The sequence below is a fragment of the Hypomesus transpacificus genome, chromosome 11 (genome assembly GCF_021917145.1).
Source record: "Hypomesus transpacificus isolate Combined female chromosome 11, fHypTra1, whole genome shotgun sequence".
In the NCBI taxonomy this organism is placed as follows: Eukaryota; Metazoa; Chordata; class Actinopteri; order Osmeriformes; family Osmeridae; genus Hypomesus; species Hypomesus transpacificus.
In genome coordinates this window covers 16,309,053-16,326,880 of record NC_061070.1, presented here as the reverse complement: position 1 = coordinate 16,326,880, position 17,828 = coordinate 16,309,053, and the positions used below count along the sequence as shown (strand labels likewise).

At 47.4% G+C, this 17,828-nt stretch overlaps 1 protein-coding gene across 1 annotated transcript in view; it reads left to right on the top strand.

The window, feature by feature from the left end:
• Positions 1-17,828, top strand: part of LOC124473779 (pro-neuregulin-3, membrane-bound isoform) — a 67,676-nt gene that overhangs the window by 30,018 nt on the left and 19,830 nt on the right. Inside the window, exon 3 of the mRNA XM_047029454.1 lies at positions 5,357-5,430. Coding sequence (XP_046885410.1) covers positions 5,357-5,430 — 74 coding nt within the window. The remainder of the gene's footprint in view (positions 1-5,356; positions 5,431-17,828) is intronic.

The window sequence follows — 17,828 nt, the reverse complement described above, 5'->3', positions numbered from 1 at the left end:
TGAGATAAGTCGGGGGTGAGGGGGGTGGGGGTTCACCTGAGGGTGAACGGTAACACAAGTAGTGTTGTAGTAGTGTTGTATTTTCGGAGGTCAAAAAATGGCGGAAGACGTAAATTATTGAGGAGATGTTTCGTCTACGAGGCGGGAGAGCTGAGTCAGAGAGGCTGAGTGTGAGAAAAGGCTCACCTGCACACTTCTGCTACGTGTACAAAGTTCACTGGACATTGTTGTTATTGAAATGAATCCATGGTCCACAGTAAGAGACACTCAGCAGAGTCCAGCAGGAAGCAGCTGTGACCCTTGCCGCAGCTGGGGATGGGCACTGGGCGCAGATGTTTTGAACTTTGAATAGTGCTGGAAGGATGTTGTTGTTTGTTGTCGATGTTTTCGGCTTGTGCCTCTGAGGATCCAGGCTGACGATACATGAGAAGGATGTGGATGATACATTTGGATAACTCCTTGGATGATGCCTTTGGATGATGTAGGCTAAGAGGTTGTCATGACGCTATTGCTCTCTACAGTCTCCTGTTCAACATTCAACCCACATTATGATCCCCATATCACCAGTTCAGTCTTGTGGAATGCAATAGAGAAACTTATACTGTTATCTGTATGGGCATGTTCAACCTGAAGACTAGAGATCAACACTCAAACACCACAAGGTGTGAATGCACAGACACACACACATAGGTACACACATACACACACACACACACACTTTGGCTCGGTGACGTCTTTGCCTTTCAGCCAGCCATCCCTGAAACACGTCACCCCAGATAATTTTCCAAGACGTCGTCTGGGAAATATGAGGGGTCTCCCCCCCTTCGCTTACCCGGTAACGGAAGACTTTAAATTCAATTCCTGTTTTATTAAAACAGTGTGTTTGTGTGTGTGCGAGTGTGTGTGTGTGTGTGTGTGTGTGTGTGTGTGTGTGTGTGTGTGTGGAGAGAAAGTGTTTACACCATTAAGAAGGGGGGTGTCAGTGTCTTCCTCGTCTTTTGAAGTTTGAAGGTAAATTGCATTAGAGAGGCTGAAGGTGTGATTAAGAGCCAGGGCTTGTTGTCTCAAAGTCTCAACTCTGATCGGATTACATTAGGATTTGATACATCAAAAGAGGAAGGCGACAAGTATGCAGCGGGAGGCTAATACTTAACATGAATGTATTTTTTTTTCTACATACAGCCATCCATGAGAACACTTTATTAAATTAACAAATTCTGAAATTCCATTTTAGGGACACAATTTGAACACTTTTAATCCATTAAAAAAATATTTCCCTTGATGTTTGAAGTGTGTTTAGTGTAAAAGAGTTCTTACTGCAGGTCTGACCTCCTGTGTGAGATGATCATTTGTTTTGGTTGGTGCTCCGGTGCAGCATGGAGGGTAGAACAGTTAGCCTCGGAGATACTGTAGGAGCTGGACTTAGCTGGACAGCCACTTGATAAAGGAGGCCAGGGGATTTCCAAACAAAACAAACACACACGCCTACCCCATGCACACACAATCTAACGTTACCCAATCGCAGATGCTCGTAGCCCTTGAGGAATCTTCTAAAAGACGGTCTTTTTTTCAATTCCTCTTTACTCAAAGAGCTTCTGACTGTGAAGCATATAGGGAACAAACCCCTTGATACAGCTCATAGGTCTTGCTATCGTCACGCACACACCCATAACACAAATAATCGGCAGTTTGCCCTGGATATTCCATTTCATGCTGAGAAAAAAGGACTCTGACAGGTGTTGGATCAGTGAAGAGGCCCATGACAGTTCCAGAAATGGATTATGGTGCTTCTTTAAACATCCATCTGTGTGTCACTCAAGCTTGTAGCTGCATACTTATACTTACACAAGAGGAAACTGTTGGAGTGCATAAACTAAAGTGAAACAAATTATTTATATAATATTGTGTGGTTGAAAACTCCGTAACCCTTCTGTCTTACTTGGCGTGGCTAACTTGCTTTAAACAGATTTCAGCTCACACCTGTCTGCCTCTGTGGAGTGGATCCCCTCACCTGTCTGCCTCTGTGGAGTGGATCCCCTCACCTGTCTGCCTCTGTGGAGTGGATCCCCTCACCTGTCTGCCTTTGTGGAGTGGATCCCCTCACCTGTCTGCCTCTGTGAAGTGGATCCCCTCACCTGTCTGCCTCCGTGGAGTGGATCCCCTCACCTGTCTGCCTCCGTGGAGTGGATCCCCTCACCTGTCTGCCTCCGTGGAGTGGATCCCCTCACCTGTCTGCCTCCGTGGAGTGGATCCCCTCACCTGTCTGCCTCTGTGGAGTGGATCCCCTCACCTGTCTGCCTCTGTGGAGTGGATCCCCTCACCTGTCTGCCTCTGTGGAGTGGATCCCCTCAGCATGCTGTGTTCACAGCGACGCTGTTCGTGTCTATTGCTTGAGTTTAAAATGTTCTCGTGATGCTGTGTTTATCAATGTTGAGATGAGATGTCATTGACGTTTTAGAAGAAATGGAGGGCAAGAGTATTGTAGCTGTCTTTGGGCATCCTCTGATATACGACAATACTTTGTATTTGATTATAGTAGTAATTTCAGAGAATATTTTTTTTTGGGGTGCTCAAGCACACCTCAATTTAATCTCAGCAACATACATAATAATAAAAACATACAATATTGAATTATTATGAATTATTATGATCTCAAATACGTTTTAAGAGTTCGCAAAAGTGTCTGTTAGTGGCAGATGACAAACAATTACAGGTTCAAAGGGCATTAAACAGGTTTAATATTCAGTGTCGTCATACATTTACATTTAGTCATTTAGCAGACGCTCTTATCCAGAGCGACTTACAGTAAGTACAGGGACATTCCCCCCGACGCAAGTAGGGTGAAGTGCCTTGCCCAAGGACACAACGTCATTTGGCACGGCGGGGAATCGATCCGGCAACCTTCTGATTACTAGCCCGACTCCCTCACCGCTCAGCCATCTGACTCCATACACCTTTAACGTTGGTAGTCTGCCAGTAAAACCGAAGGAGAAGAAGTAGGTAATGAATTTCATGGCGCAAATTAAGAACACAAGTCACATTCTCATTGGGGGCTGAGCCCCCCTACAGGTCTGATCCTAGAACCGCCCCTGCTACCTACTGTAGAGCAAACAGTAGCAGCAGAGCGAGGCTACCTCCTGCAGAGTAGAGCAGTGGGAAAGCTTACCATTTAGATTGTGGGCGGGCGAAGGTGACGTATTTTACAGTACATTCACACTTTATACTGTTTGTCGTGTTTATTCAATGTCTTCCTTCAGGGAAAATCCCTTTTATGACAGTTTTTTGACACATTGAGTCGTGTTGAGATTTACATGAATATATAACAGTTCTGAATTAGATGGATTGTATATTTATGTTGATGTACAACATAGTGTATATATATATGCTTTTGTTCACAAACCCCACACTACAGTATCGCACATGAAACTGAAAAGTTTTCTCACATGTGAACTTGTGAACTTGTACTTGTGTGCTTGTACTTGCAACGTGACTGTTGTGTGGGGTGTCTGTTCTCACGCTGCACACATTGTGTGTTTGTGTGTGAATGTTTACATGTGTGTGTGCTCCCCTCCCTGACAGCTTGAGGCTGCATCTTTATATTTATCTGTCTTCTGTGCTTTCCACACCTCTCTCTCTCTCTCTCTCTCTCTCACACTAGCACATGCACGCACGCATACACACAAACACACACCACCCCAACTGTTTGTTCCTGCTAATTAATGGCTTCGGCGCTAATTAAAATCCTAGCAGCTCTCAATACCGTCTGCCTTTTTCAGGAGCATACCAAGATTGTATTTGCTATTGGGCTAGTGACTAAGCACCCGTATACATTCCATGCTGCCCACGATCCCTGTTTGGATAGCTGGTCAAGTGGAAGACAACATTCCATCATGATCTGTGTGTGTGTGTGTGTGCGGTCTGTGTGTGTGTGTTAGGTTTATGTTTGTGTTTACTTGTTCCGCCTAAGCGCCTGGCCTGTGTCCTCATCCCCAGCCCTTAGTTATAGTCACTGTACATGGTTTATAATTATGCTATGGTGTTCCTACTCGCTTAAACACACCTTCTTAATGATGGTCTTTTATCCAAGCACACCACACCACCGGCGCCAAAACCTCACTCCTTTAATTATCTACCTCTCTCTGCCGATTTGTGCGACAAGGTTCCCTCCTCTTGAAGCTTCTCTGTTGTCAGGGCGCTGGTATGGCTGTCAGGGAAACACTCTAATTGACCACCGATTCAGGGGAGACGGAAAAAAAAGTACATGATTGTTAAAAGTGACTGGTTATAGTGAGATATACCCTTTACCACCTGCTTCCTGTGTGTGTGTGTGTGTGTGTTTTATTGAGTGTGTTTGAGAGTGTGCTGTTACCTTTGGCAATTCTCCTACAGTTTTTCGTGCCAGACCGGTTGGATTGATTAAACATACCATTCACATACGTGTTCGTAACATGTATGTCTGCCTGCTTGTCCTTGGTCGTTACCCAGCAACCCTATACACAAGTAGAGTTTATGCATGAATGATGCCCGCTCGATTATGAAGGACTAAGTGTGAGGCAAAAATGAAGAACTGTGTTGACCTGTGCTGTCGTCATAAAGCTCCCTACAGTACATGTCGAACAGAACCCGATGTATGTAACCCTCCTGTTGTGCCCGATGCTATTCAGAGTGGAAGGTCATGTATGCTCTCTGTGCGTGTTTAAGAAGCCATGTTCCTTAGTTCTCTCTCCCTCTCTTATTCAACAGTCCTCACTCAGGGGTGAGGTGTGAGAGCCGCTGTGAGGTCACACACTAAAGGAAAGGAGGGGGGAGAGGTAGAGGGAGGAGGGGTCATGAAAGAAAAGATGTGGAGGGGAAGACGAGGATATGAAAGGGGGATATGAGAGGGATGGAAAGAGGATGAAAAAGGTGGGTGGAGAAGATGACTGGAGAAAGAAAGAGCAAACAGGAGAAAGGGTTCCATGCATATTTCATCTAAACTGCTTCTGGTGTCCTTAGAAAGATGAGAGAAAAAGCAGGAGGAAGAGAAAAACCACAGCCTTAAACCGACGTGCTTTTCCCTCCCCTTCTCCTTTCGACGCCACAGTACTTTGAGTTTTTCAAGCTGTGTCGTAGCGGTACAGCGTAGGAGGACGGAAGGGCATGAGCGGTTTCGTGGCGTTTCGTGTCAGTGACCAGGATACAATGTGCCCAACATTGAGAAACGTGCCAGGAGACCGGCTGGTACAACATTGAGTTCAGCTGACCGTTTCACACCGACCACCCGACGACATTCCATAATATACAGAACGGTGATGTCATCGACGCTTGTATCGATCTATTTGTGTTTCCTGACAGTTTTGTTGTTTCCTTTCCACAGGTGCAGGGAAGGTTACCAGGGGATCCGCTGCGACCAGTTTCTGCCCAAAACCGACTCCATTCTCTCAGATCCAAGTAAGAGCCTTCTGTACATTCAAAATCATTTCTGTAGCACTGCTGTAAAAAGGCACCAGGCTCCCTAAACCCATACAAATAAGCCCAAAACGGCCCAAGACACTCACAAAAAAAACAAAAGTGGGATTTATTTGTAATAATTGTTTGGAACTTGGGCTGTGTTAAATCCTCTGCACTAATATCCTGCTGAATCATGCTGTGTCTGCACACTTAGCCCTAATCAAGTCAAGTTAAAGGCAACACACTGTGACTTTCTCAGGAAAGCAATACTATATCAAGTCTTCATCTACAGAATGTCTTTCTATTTATCTCCGCTAAGACCAGCTCAGTGCACCCATACTGTAGTCGCATCAAGGCAGACAGGATCCTTCCTTTGTGATCAGAGTGATGAAACATTTTCTGAAAGGTTACATCATTCGAGATCCTTGATAAACCCAATTTTTGTTTCTCAATAGGCGCTCATCTCTTTTCATAAGTTAATACACAGTGTGGGTGTGTGCACCGTCTCTGCCTGGGTGAGAAGCAGGAAGGGTGAAAGTTCAAAGTGAAGACGACACGAGTCAGCTTTCATCTGTATGTTTGAGTGTACGTCTGAGTGCGTCTGTTCCGGATGCGGCGGCCCAGGAGATTTGAATGACGTTCATCCCAACAGTCCCTGTAGGTGTCCTGTTCTTCAGATAGGCAGATAAATGATCACATCCTTCCATTCATTGATCCTGAAGTGGAGGGTGCTCCATCTTCCTCCTTGGGAACTCTCTGATTGGGAGATCAAAAAACAGATAGGCAGTTGGCAGTGTCCCATGGAGAAGTGCTATTAAGGTATCCTTATCTCTGTGTGTGTGTGTGTGTGTGTGTTTGGTGTGTGGTGTGTGTGTGTGTGGTGTGTGTGTGGTGTGTGTGTGTGTGTGTGTGTGTGTGTGTGTGTGTGTGTGTGTGTGTGTGTGTGTGTGTGTGTGTGTGTGTGTGTGTGTGTGACTGCTCGTACGAGCTGATTACCAGCCTCCTCTCTCTTTCATCCCATTATTTCTCTGTATCCTGTTACAGTAACTTCATGTTTCAGTCAGCTGCTTTTCTCGTCTCTCCTTTCCACGTTCTCCTTCTCCGTCCTGATGCTGTAGATAATTCATCCCAACACAAGCCCCCTCCCATCTGGACTGGGACCACGGCTGGTGTGGACAAGGTTAGCTCAGGCTTTTCCAGTCGGTAGAGTTCACTGGTCATCCAGATTGTTGCTGCCCTGCCCCCCTGGTCTTCTGGGCTCTTGGAGTGTGTCAGAGTACCCCCCACACACACACACACATACAGACAGGACAGACAGACACACACAGACACACACACACAGTCATGAATGTCATCCTGTTCCTGTGGTCCACAGGGGATGACGCTAACAATTCTCTGTCAAATCCAGCTGAGTGAAAGAAAGATTGAGGAAAATATAGTTTGGTGTGGGCAGATGCAGGTGTGTGGTGGTAGAGGGGGGGCGGGGAAGTTTGAGGATTGAAGACAAATTGTGAACATATACCAGAGAGTAACATGGATCTTTCCCAATATGCTTATTTATAGTAGTTATATATCAAGAACTGGACATGGATCAATTGTATGACTGTATATTTAAACACTGTTGTAGTACATTTCATAGCCAGAGGACTTTGTCGAATCCAGAAGCTTTAGGCTAGAATCATGTATTCACTCCTGTTCAATTTCACTCCATTTCGCTCTTGTTCACCCCCTTCTCAATTTCCTCTCCATTCGCTCCACTCGTTAAATGTATCCTTTCATCTGAGGGCTGCCTCTCCTCTCATTGTCCCACTGTAGTCGCAGAATCACATTCGCAACCTGTGTAGCTGTTAGACCAGATATGAAACACATATTTACAACAGTCTCCAGCGGACACAGCGTGCTCCTGTCAAAGCTGCATACTGCACACTGTCTGGGCCACACAATCCATCCATGGAGAGATTTCTAGATTTAAATCGAATGCAAAATTAAATTCCCCCCTATCTTTATGAGATCTGATTTCATGCTCTGTCGGCTTCTAAGCTTCTGTGTTTCCCTAGAAGGTAAATCTATACGGCAATACAATACCCTGTGTCTTGGAAAATAAAACATTGTATTTGAAATGCATGCTATGAATGAATGTAACTCCAAGGCATTCATGTGTTTGACTCACACATGCTCCCTGGTGTAGAATCAGGTCAAATGTGTTGTGTCAAACTGCAGGGTGCAGAGGTTGTCAAAATTAGTTACTGTAAACTAAAAACCTATTTTTTCTGGTCTGGGTCTATCACGCCTGACTCAATCTGATTACTAAATCACCATGTATGAGAGGCGGCATGAAGCAAACTGTGTTCAGCCCCCATGAGAACAATTCTGTTGAGCCACATTTTCAATGTTATTACCTTGCCTTTCTCATCTGCAAGACAGAAATGTGTTTAACGGATTCAACTTTTGAACCGGAAATGTCCTATGCCACATTGAAGCACTCTTTTAAGTGGCGTATGTTTTGTATACATATGCTGTGAGTGTGTGCTGTGTGTGTGTGTGTGTGTGAGTGTGTGTGTGTGTGTGTGTGTGTGTCTGTGTGTATGTGTGTGTGTGGGAGAGGTGTGTTTGTGGCAGCATTCTCCACTCCACCTGGCCACTTCACATCTCATGTGAACTCTGGAGGAGGCAACGTTGGCGTTCAGGGCCGGCTGAGGAGAGCAGGGCGTCCGAAAGCAAGCACAGGTGTGCCTCAGCAGCCTACCGGACTAATCCTCTATTAAGCAGCTAGCTACCATTTTAGGGGATGCGCCAAACAGGAGTGATTGACCTTAGGGGTTTGGCATTGTGTTGTGGTACACAATTATTGGTAATTAGTCACTGAAAGGTCAGTAGATACATTAGTTGTTTGTAAGTCTCGACGTGATTAGCTGGTCATAATTTCTCCTTTTACATTCTAAAAGCAAGTAATCTCCCCAGAAGCTGCTATTTCTTCACAGCAGCAAAGTATCCCATCGATAAACAGAAAGCGATCGCAGTACAGCCATTTACTAAAAGCGAAAAAGTTCATAATTAACCTCGATAATTAAAAAGGTCTATTGATGAATGGGAAGCTTGAGCTAATAACCGATGGAGCAGCAGGATTCATAAACAGCAGTGGAGGTAGGCACAGACTGCAACCCAGAAATAATGGGCCTCTCTCCAGCTCCCTGCTTTTCATCAGTGCTCCTATCCTTAAAAAAAAAAAAATAATTGAATTAAATTATTAGCGAATGGATTATACCGTATTTAATATTTTGTTTTGTGCACAGTCTTAGATTTCTTTTTTTGTTAAGGCCAACTGGAGAATAAAGGGCGGAGCAACCGGGGTGAGGTTAATCACACAGATCTTTTCCTCTGGAGGCCCTTCTCCTTCAGAGCAGAACAAGAGTAGAAAAATAGCTTTGTCTTCCCGCATGAGCTTCTCTGTGCTCAGGGTGACCAAATCCATTATGCATGTACTTAGTTAGATTGGTAGAGAAAACACAATTTGAAAGTAGAACAAAAAATAGAGGATTTGCCATTGTCGTGAAAAAATAAAATACTATTCCTCCCACATTGGCTGAACTTCGATGGCAAATGCAGAACTGTCGATTGCGAGTGGTCTAATGGATTGCGATGGCTAAAACCAATTTAACTTTCCCCTGCGTGGGAGAAAAGAATAACAGCCGAGGAAGACAAAAAGAGAAAAAATTCATATTGATTGTGGCAATTCATCTAGCGAGTGGCTCATTGGGATGGAGCTTGTTCACACTTGTGGAATATTTATACAAAGCCATGGTAATGGTTGTGTATGGGCTATACTCAGATATGTATCCTGTCGGCGAGCCTATAATGAAGAATATGGCAGTTGTATGCAGATTAGGTCAGAGCATTTTGGCATCGGAGCAATGGACGCTGTGAGCCCGCTTGCGGTTCTCCCACACTACAGACCATAACGCCAGGGGTAGGAATGGGATAGGCCATTCTGTCTTTCTCTGCATGACTGCCTTCGCTCACTCTTTCTTTCGTTTTCTCTCTTATAATGGTTGTGAGGGGAGAGAGGGTGTTCTGTACTTTGTATTGAGTCGACAAAAGGAAAGTACTCTCCAGTTACAAAAATGCTTCTATCGAAAACTGGGTAACTGAACCCACAACCGTAGAGTAGCCAATTCCATCTACACACGGCTGTTAGCGGATGTTATCAACCCTAATCTTTAAATTACCAAATTGCCATTGTAATCATGGCAATTGTCTGTGACTGGTAATGTGTGTAGCTATGCATAGTTGATTCTTTAGGCCCATCTATGGTCATCAAAGTCCCCAGTTGCACAGTAGCAGTTTGCCATGGCATCAGCTAGTGTTAACCTGCAAAATGCTAACGACTGCTAGCCTGCCATGCCGACATCGCCAATATAATGCACACCCTAATATTGATGGCTAGAACAGAGCAATACTGAAAATAGCTCTTTGATGGTGCATCCAAATGAGGTTTTAACGCATGTTCTCAACATTAAGTCAGCACTGCATTTCACGCCATTGCCAGGAAGGACAAGAGGTGTGGAATTCAAGTGTCTTAGAGTGAGTGCCACAAAGGCAAGGCCTATCAGCAGAGTGCCAATTATACAATGACAATCGGGGGAAGGGTTACGATGACAGGTAAGAACGATATATAAATCCCCCCCCACCACCACCACCTGTTGTTTCTACCTCTTTTTGGGGGGGCCAAGTCTTAATTAAGGAACCCTGCCTATCAGTTCAATTCAAGTCTGGTCCATTTACTACGTCATCCCTCTCTCACTCCCCTGCCTTGCCTGCTTTTCTCGCTATCAAATAAAAAGCATAAAATGCCAACAAATATATCTTTAAAGTCCCATCTGTCCCACTGCTGACAAATGGTGTGAGCCAGATGCAACATGAGCAGATTACCCAACCTTCTCACTGCAATGTTCCCTCGCTCCCTTTCGCCATATTAAATGATTCATCAATAGTCTGAATTGCCGGCAATTGCAGAGACCTTTTTGAAGCTGTGACCGTCCAAATGTAATGTTGGTGGCAAAGTGAGTTCATTGCAAAGTCAGGAACACCTAAAGGTTGCCTTGGGAGCCTCAATTATGCATGGGGCCCTGGGCAAGACCAAACAGACAACAAGCACGGGCCTGTAAGTGCCCGTGGAGTCAGTAAGGGGCCAGTACATGGTCTGTGGTAATTACACTGTGCTGTTTTCACATGCACACTAACTCAGCTGTATTCCATCCTAACAATTTGTGCCAAGCTGCATTCTGGTCCTCTGGCTCTGCTGCCCGCCGCATGTGTTCAGATCCTCCCAGATTGAGCCGTTAGTTGTCTAGTTATAGAGGTTCAGTGCTCCCCCCTACCCTCCCTCTCTCCTACCCAGGGCTACTCACCAGATCTGCTCCCTTCCACCCACTCAGAGCACCTGCTGTCTGAGGGAATTAGAAGACGCTTCTCTAGCCAGTCCACCTGGAACACCACCAGCCCCCACTCCTCCACAAACTCTTCCACACAAACTCGGACAGAGGCGCACAGAAACGCTTAAATGCAGAGACACTCGCACACAGACATACACACTCCCCAAACGCACACCCACACACACCCAGGGGGCCACGGGTTTAGCCCATCCTCCATTATCACTTTCACCTGCTCCACGCTGACCCACTTGGACCAGTATGAGAAAGAGAGTAAGAGAATGAGAAAGAGAGAGAGAGGATTAATGGGTCTTTGTTTCAATCCAAAACATCTGAGAAGTTCCACCCGCTCCTTCTGCCATGTGTTTGACAAAACAGCTGCAGACTTTGAAACAACTGGTTGGCTTCCTGAATGTGAATATTAGCTCAAGTCATTCAATCCGGCTGAGGCTAATGTTGATATAGTCATTCGACTGCAGAGTCTCGTTTGGTGTTTGCGCGAATCAAACACTCTACGTCCATACATTTACAGAGTACTATTAGTGTGTTTGTACATGTATGGTCAACATAGCTTCTAGACGCGTGAGCTCAGATTTGAAAGCAAGCCAGACCCGTCAGAATACATTCCTCACCCGATATCTCACCCTCCGCGGCATGCAGATAGCCTCGGCTGTGTTCAGATGTCCTCCTCTCAGATCCCCCAAGATCTGAGCGCTTTTAACTCAGGAGACTGTCTGAAGCCTGGGGCCAGAAACAGGGGAGTCACATGGGATTCTGTTCTGTCTAATGAGATGTGCTGTGTGATGCTGGCCTTTTTTGGGGGGGTGACACGATAGGGTGTGATACTCTCTGTGTGTGTGTGTGTGTGTGTGAAGCTTGAAAGAGGTGACTGTGATGATGATTGACACCTTCCTTTGGGGCAGATGTCCAGATGAACCCCACCTCCGTGTGACAGAGAGACTTGTGAGTGACTCAGCCAGCGAAAGACCACGCAGTGTCTTATCTCCTTCACCTTAAACAACACCACCATCGTTTTAGGGCGGGGCCAGCCTTCTACAGAGCTGACGGGGGGGGGGGGGGATTGGCGGATTAAGTCTGGTGCTCTGACGGCTAGAGGGGACGCCGGTCGAGCGTTGCAGCCGTCCCTACTGTGTTAAACACCATGGACAGATCCATCATGGAGATTTTCACTTTCCACTTTTACTCCCAGCGAGGGGGAGTCACAGAGTGTGTGAAAGAGAGGGAAATCAAGAATGGGGGGGGAGGCAAGGGAGAGAGAGGGGTGAGGAGAGGAGGCAAGGGAGAGAGGGGGGGTTTGAGGAGAGGATACAAGAGAGAGGGGGGGGGGTTTGAGGAGAGGAGGCAAGGGAGAGAGGGGGGGTGAGGAGGCAAGGGAGAGAGGGGGGGGGGTGAGGAGAGGAGGCAAGGGAGAGAGGGGGGGTGAGGAGGCAAGGGAGAAAGGGGGGGGGTGAGGAGAGGAGGCAAGGGAGAGGGGGGGGGGAGAGGGGGCAAGGGAGAGAGGGGGGGTGAGGAGGCAAGGGAGAGAGGGGGGGTTTGAGGAGAGGATACAAGAGAGAGGGGGGGGGTTTGAGGAGAGGAGGCAAGGGAGAGAGGGGGGGTGAGGAGGCAAGGGAGAGAGGGGGGGGGGGGGTGAGGAGAGGAGGCAAGGGAGAGAGGGGGGGTGAGGAGGCAAGGGAGAGAGGGGGGGGGTGAGGAGAGGAGGCAAGGGAGAGGGGGGGGGAGAGGGGGCAAGGGAGAGAGGGGGGGTGAGGAGGCAAGGGAGAGAGGGGGGGTTTGAGGAGAGGATACAAGAGAGAGGGGGGGGGTTTGAGGAGAGGAGGCAAGGGAGAGAGGGGGGGTGAGGAGGCAAGGGAGAGAGGGGGGGGGGGGTGAGGAGAGGAGGCAAGGGAGAGAGGGGGGGTGAGGAGGCAAGGGAGAGAGGGGGGGGGGTGAGGAGAGGATACAAGAGAGAGGGGGGGGGGTTTGAGGAGAGGAGGCAAGGGAGAGAGGGGGGGGTGAGGAGGCAAGGGAGAGAGGGGGGGGGGTGAGGAGAGGATACAAGAGAGAGGGGGGGGGGGTTTGAGGAGAGGAGGCAAGGGAGAGAGGGGGGGGGGTGAGGAGAGGAGGCAAGGGAGAGAGGGGGGGGATAAAGAAGGAGTGAAAGAGAAGGAAAGAAAAGATCGAGCCTAACCCTTAATTAATGCCCATCTCTCTGGAGGGCTGGTGTTGATGATTAGACCCTGTACGGCTGGCCTGCCTTCGTCTGCAGGATTAGGCCACAAAGCGAGTGAGGTCCCTTCCCAGATCCCTGGACGTGGGCAGTGACCTCTCTCGCCTTCAGCTCCCGGGTGAGCAGACACCCCTGGCCACCGTCTGATGGATGCAACACGACAGGAGCTGGCCAAACAAAACAAATCCGGATGTTTAGGCCCTAATAACTCATAAACACAGGACGGGACAGCAGAATCATCCGGAAAACAAGTTGATCGTTATTTTGGGAGGCGTAGAAGTCGGGGGGGGGGGGGGGGGGGGGGGGGGGGGGGGGTTAGGGGTGGAGGGGAGGGGGGGGGGGGGGTTGTGTGTGTCTGCTGCTACAGTGAGCAATGGTGGAAGGTGGAAAAAAAGAGAGAGAGAGGGAGAAAAGAGAGAGAGAGAGAAGGAGAAGGTAGTGGATGGCTCACCCCAGAAGTAGATAACAAGCTTTCAGAACACGGCCCAGAGATCAGCAGTGCTTTATGAGCTCACAACAAATGAACCACCCTGAAAGAGACCCGCTTTTAATTAGCTGGAAATCTAAATCGTACCGAATGTCGCTTTACTAAACTTATTTTAATTAAATTGTTCATGTGTTTATTTGGACTATCCATGCAAGGGGGTAAACATCTTTAAAAAATAAATTATACTGCAACATTTTGGAGGGCTTAGGGAATACATGTTTTAATATGGATATGGTGTAATTTAGTTTGTTCCGACCCTTTCCACTGAGGTTTCCATCATACTTTATATTGTTTCACCTTTCTGCAAAGACAGACACAAGGACAGAGACAGACGGAACGATCAGATACCAGGAAAGCAGATGACGAGTGTTTGAGTGTGTGTGTGTGTGTGTGTGCTGCTTTACGACTGCCAGAGCTCCTTGATTTACTCCAACTCCGCCAGTCGCTCCTCAGAGCCCAAATTTACTGTCCTTTATGTGACATTTGTGGTTTCACAGATACAAAGGTGTGGAGTGTAGCTTTAATAAGGGCTGTACATCTTACTTACACCACGGGGGGGAGGGGGGAGGGGGGGGGCAAGCCTGCCTCGCCTCGCCAGCCTCCCTATCAGTCCTTCAGACCCCAAGGGCATTCAAGGTCACAGTGGATCACTCGGACAGACTGCCATTCCTCTCCTGCAGGCCACACACTGTGTCAGCTACAGATCACACTCGATACCATTCAGAAAGGGAACTGAACTCTAAAATACCAAACAATGACAAACTTTTGTCGCTTTTTTTTTCTCTCTATCCATTTCATGCAAAAGCAATGAAGGTGTCAGAGAGGGGCCTCATGGGCCACTCTTCTATCAAACTCAAATATTTGAGTACCCCCGCTGTTCTGAAAGATCGACCTCACCCGAAGAAACTAGCCAACTTTTACAAGATGAGAAAGGACAAAGTCAGATATATGCGTATGTGGTTCGCCAATGGGTGTATTACCTCATGGTTCTGGCGATGAAGAATGTGATTCTCAGTACAGAAGACTGTAACATGTAACGTGGTAACCTACAGCCCAGGGTAATCCCCTTCAGATAGAGAAGTAACAGCTGAATGGCACTGTGAGCACATCCATTCCCTATCGCTACTCACCCATTGTGAGTGGTAATGTGCCGTGTATGCAGAGTGCGAGCACAGCCATATGCTGGAGGGTGGAGGCCGTCTGAGTGTGTGTAGGACCATCTGTCTGAGGAGTAGACCCTGCTGGACTCCCTGATCAGCCCATGCTGCTGCACTGCATCACACACACACACACACACACCTGCCACACTACACACAGAATAACACACACATACCTGCCACACTACACACAAAATAACACACACATACCTGCCACACTACACACAGAATAACACACACACACCTGCCACACTACACACAGAATAACACACACACACCTGCCACACAACACACAGAATAACACACACCTGCCACACTATACACATTACAACACATACACACACACACACACATCTGCCACACAACACACAGATAGACATACATACCTGCCGGGCTGCACACTCACACCTACACACACTGCTGCCGCACATATGCACAAGCACACACAGAAGGGACATGAGTGTGTGTGTGTGTGTGTTAAGGGTGCCTTGTCTTAGCCTCTCTACAGTGATGGATAGTGCCCCAGGTCTGTATGGATGGGCCTCATGTGGAGTGAATAAGTAGCCGGTCTGTTTGACTCTTCATTTGTCAGAAGCCTCTTATTTCCAGATAGATGATGCTTAGCGAGCATCACAACACGACACTGCCTCTTCAATGTCGCATCACACACGCACTCCAAAAACACAGGTAGTCAATTCCATCTCTCTCCTCCCTGCTTAATCAGCTCTGGATTCTGTTGCAGGCACCAGTAGAACCCCTGAAAATCACACACACACACTCTCTTACACACACACACAGTCTCTCACACACACACATACACACACGTATATGTGTAAACCGCATCCCAGAACCTCTTTCTCCAGACAACAGCTGCCCCAGCTAGCCGTAACGAGACAGCAGCTTTGCACTGTGCTGTCATTTAGTTTATCTCTCTCCCCTTTCTCTCTCTCTCTCTCTCTCTCTCTCTCTCTCTCTCTCTCTCTCTCTCTCTCCTCTCTCTCTCTCTCTCTCTCTCTCTCTCTCTCTCTCTCTCTCTCTCTCTCTCTCTCTCTGTCTCTCTCTCTCCCTCTCACCCACAGCTCATCTCTGTACCAAACATGGTACAGAGACCCCTGGGGGGAAATACCATGGCCGCTCTGCTCTGCACACTGGAACTTCAGTAATGACGTCTGTAAGCTGGTTGTGTGGGCAGGAGCTGATGAGGGGAGAAGAAGATGGAAAGAGAGGGAGAGAGGGAGAGGGAAAGGGAGAGGGAGGGAGACAAGGACAAGCTAGCCTCAAGACAAAAGAATACATGAAGGGCAGACACTCTATGGGGTTAGATTAAAGTTTGTGTGTGTGTGTGTGTGTGAAATACCTTTTAATATTATATTTGAGTGTTTTTGATCTATAATGAACAGACACCGTAAACCATAACTTCAGCCTGGATGAAACAAGAGTCAATCTAAACTCTTTAAACTCCTTTGTAGTTGCAGCGATTTCTCAGGCCATTGATTTCCTCGCCAAAGATGAGTAAGCGTAAATTGGAAATAAGGATGGTACATTCACTGTTATATACAAAGCGATCCCCTTCGTACGGGTTTGTAAATGTGAACATGATGCAATCGGCCCTGTGGCACATCAATATAGCACTTTATTATGTCAGAGACGGCAGGAGAGAGACAGAGATGGAGAGAGAAGGAGACAGAAGTCCCTCGCTCATTGTGGCATTAGGCAAAAAGTCACAATCGACAGCCAATAACAATGGAATAGGGCTTTGGTGGTGATTGGATTCTAGCAAGTAGAAAGCGAGGCCCTGTTACAATTCTGTAGGGAAATCATATTTAGGAGCTGCACAGTATTACTGACAGGGGTGACAATGAATGTACCTCTCCAAGGTACAGTATAAGACATCACTTTTAAGGTGCTTCTTTCTTTTGTCAAAGATCAGCCAGAAAGATTGAAGGGCTTTCAAAGACACAGTGCAGCTTATACCCAGAAATCGAAAAATACATTATTTTGTGTCCTGTTCCCCACATAATTCTGAAGATATACCGTAAGCTACATGTGGACTTAAGAGAAGCAACAATGCTTTTGAAAAGATCTCACTTCTCCTCAGCTACTGAGTATACGATAGATTTTGGAAAAGACAAGATGGTTCAATATTTCTTCTTCTTGGGTTTCTCTCGTCTCTCACCTTGCGTCGTCATGGCGTCCCAGGGGAGCTGTATCTGGGCTGGCTGGTCTTGACAGGCAGGGCATCTTATCTGCCTGAGGTGAGGAAAGGAGAGGAGAGGAGCCCACATGAGAGATAGAGGCAGACAGCCGCAACAGGGACAGGGTGTCAGCCAGGACTCTCTCTCTCTCTCTCTCTCTCTCTGTCTCTCTCTCTCTCTGTCTCTCTCTCTCTCTCTCTCTCTCTCTCTCTCTCTCTCTCTCTCTCTCTCTCTCTCTCTCCTCTCTCTCTCTCTCTCTCTGTCTCTCTCTCTGTCTCTCTCTCTCTCTCTCTCTCTCTCTCTGTCTCTCTCTCTCTTTCTGTCTCTCTCTCTCTCTCTCTCTCTCTCTCTCTCTCTCTCTCTCTCTGTCTCTCTCTCTCTCTCTGTCTCTCTCTGTCTCTCTCTCCCTCTCCCCTCTCTCTCCATGTCTGTCCATCTGTCTGTTTCATCCCTCCCTTTCACATCCCTGTTTGTTTTCAGGCGAGCTTTCAGCTTCTGGGGATGTTTGGTATTTTCAAAGCTATTTCGGACCGTTTCACCTACAGACAGGTGGAGAGGTGTGCATGCGGTGTGCGGTGTGTTGGCACTTTGTGTGTGCGTGCCACAGGGAGGGGAAGCAGGGTGACTGGCCGCGGTCGCTTTCCCGTCGCCTGCACCTGTCCCTCCCGTCTGGCTCAATCACACACGCCCGCCAGGGGGGGCGGCACCTTGATGCACGCCGCCATCTTTTTCTACCTCAGCGTCCAATCAGAGGCTTTTGCTGTTACCACGGAGATGGCGCTCACAAAATGTCACCTTTGACGGAACGAAGAAGAGAACTTTTGTTCCATCCAAGGACAACCATCCAGTCTCTGTTCACATTATACTGTACGCATTGAATGGACCGGCTTGAATGCTTTG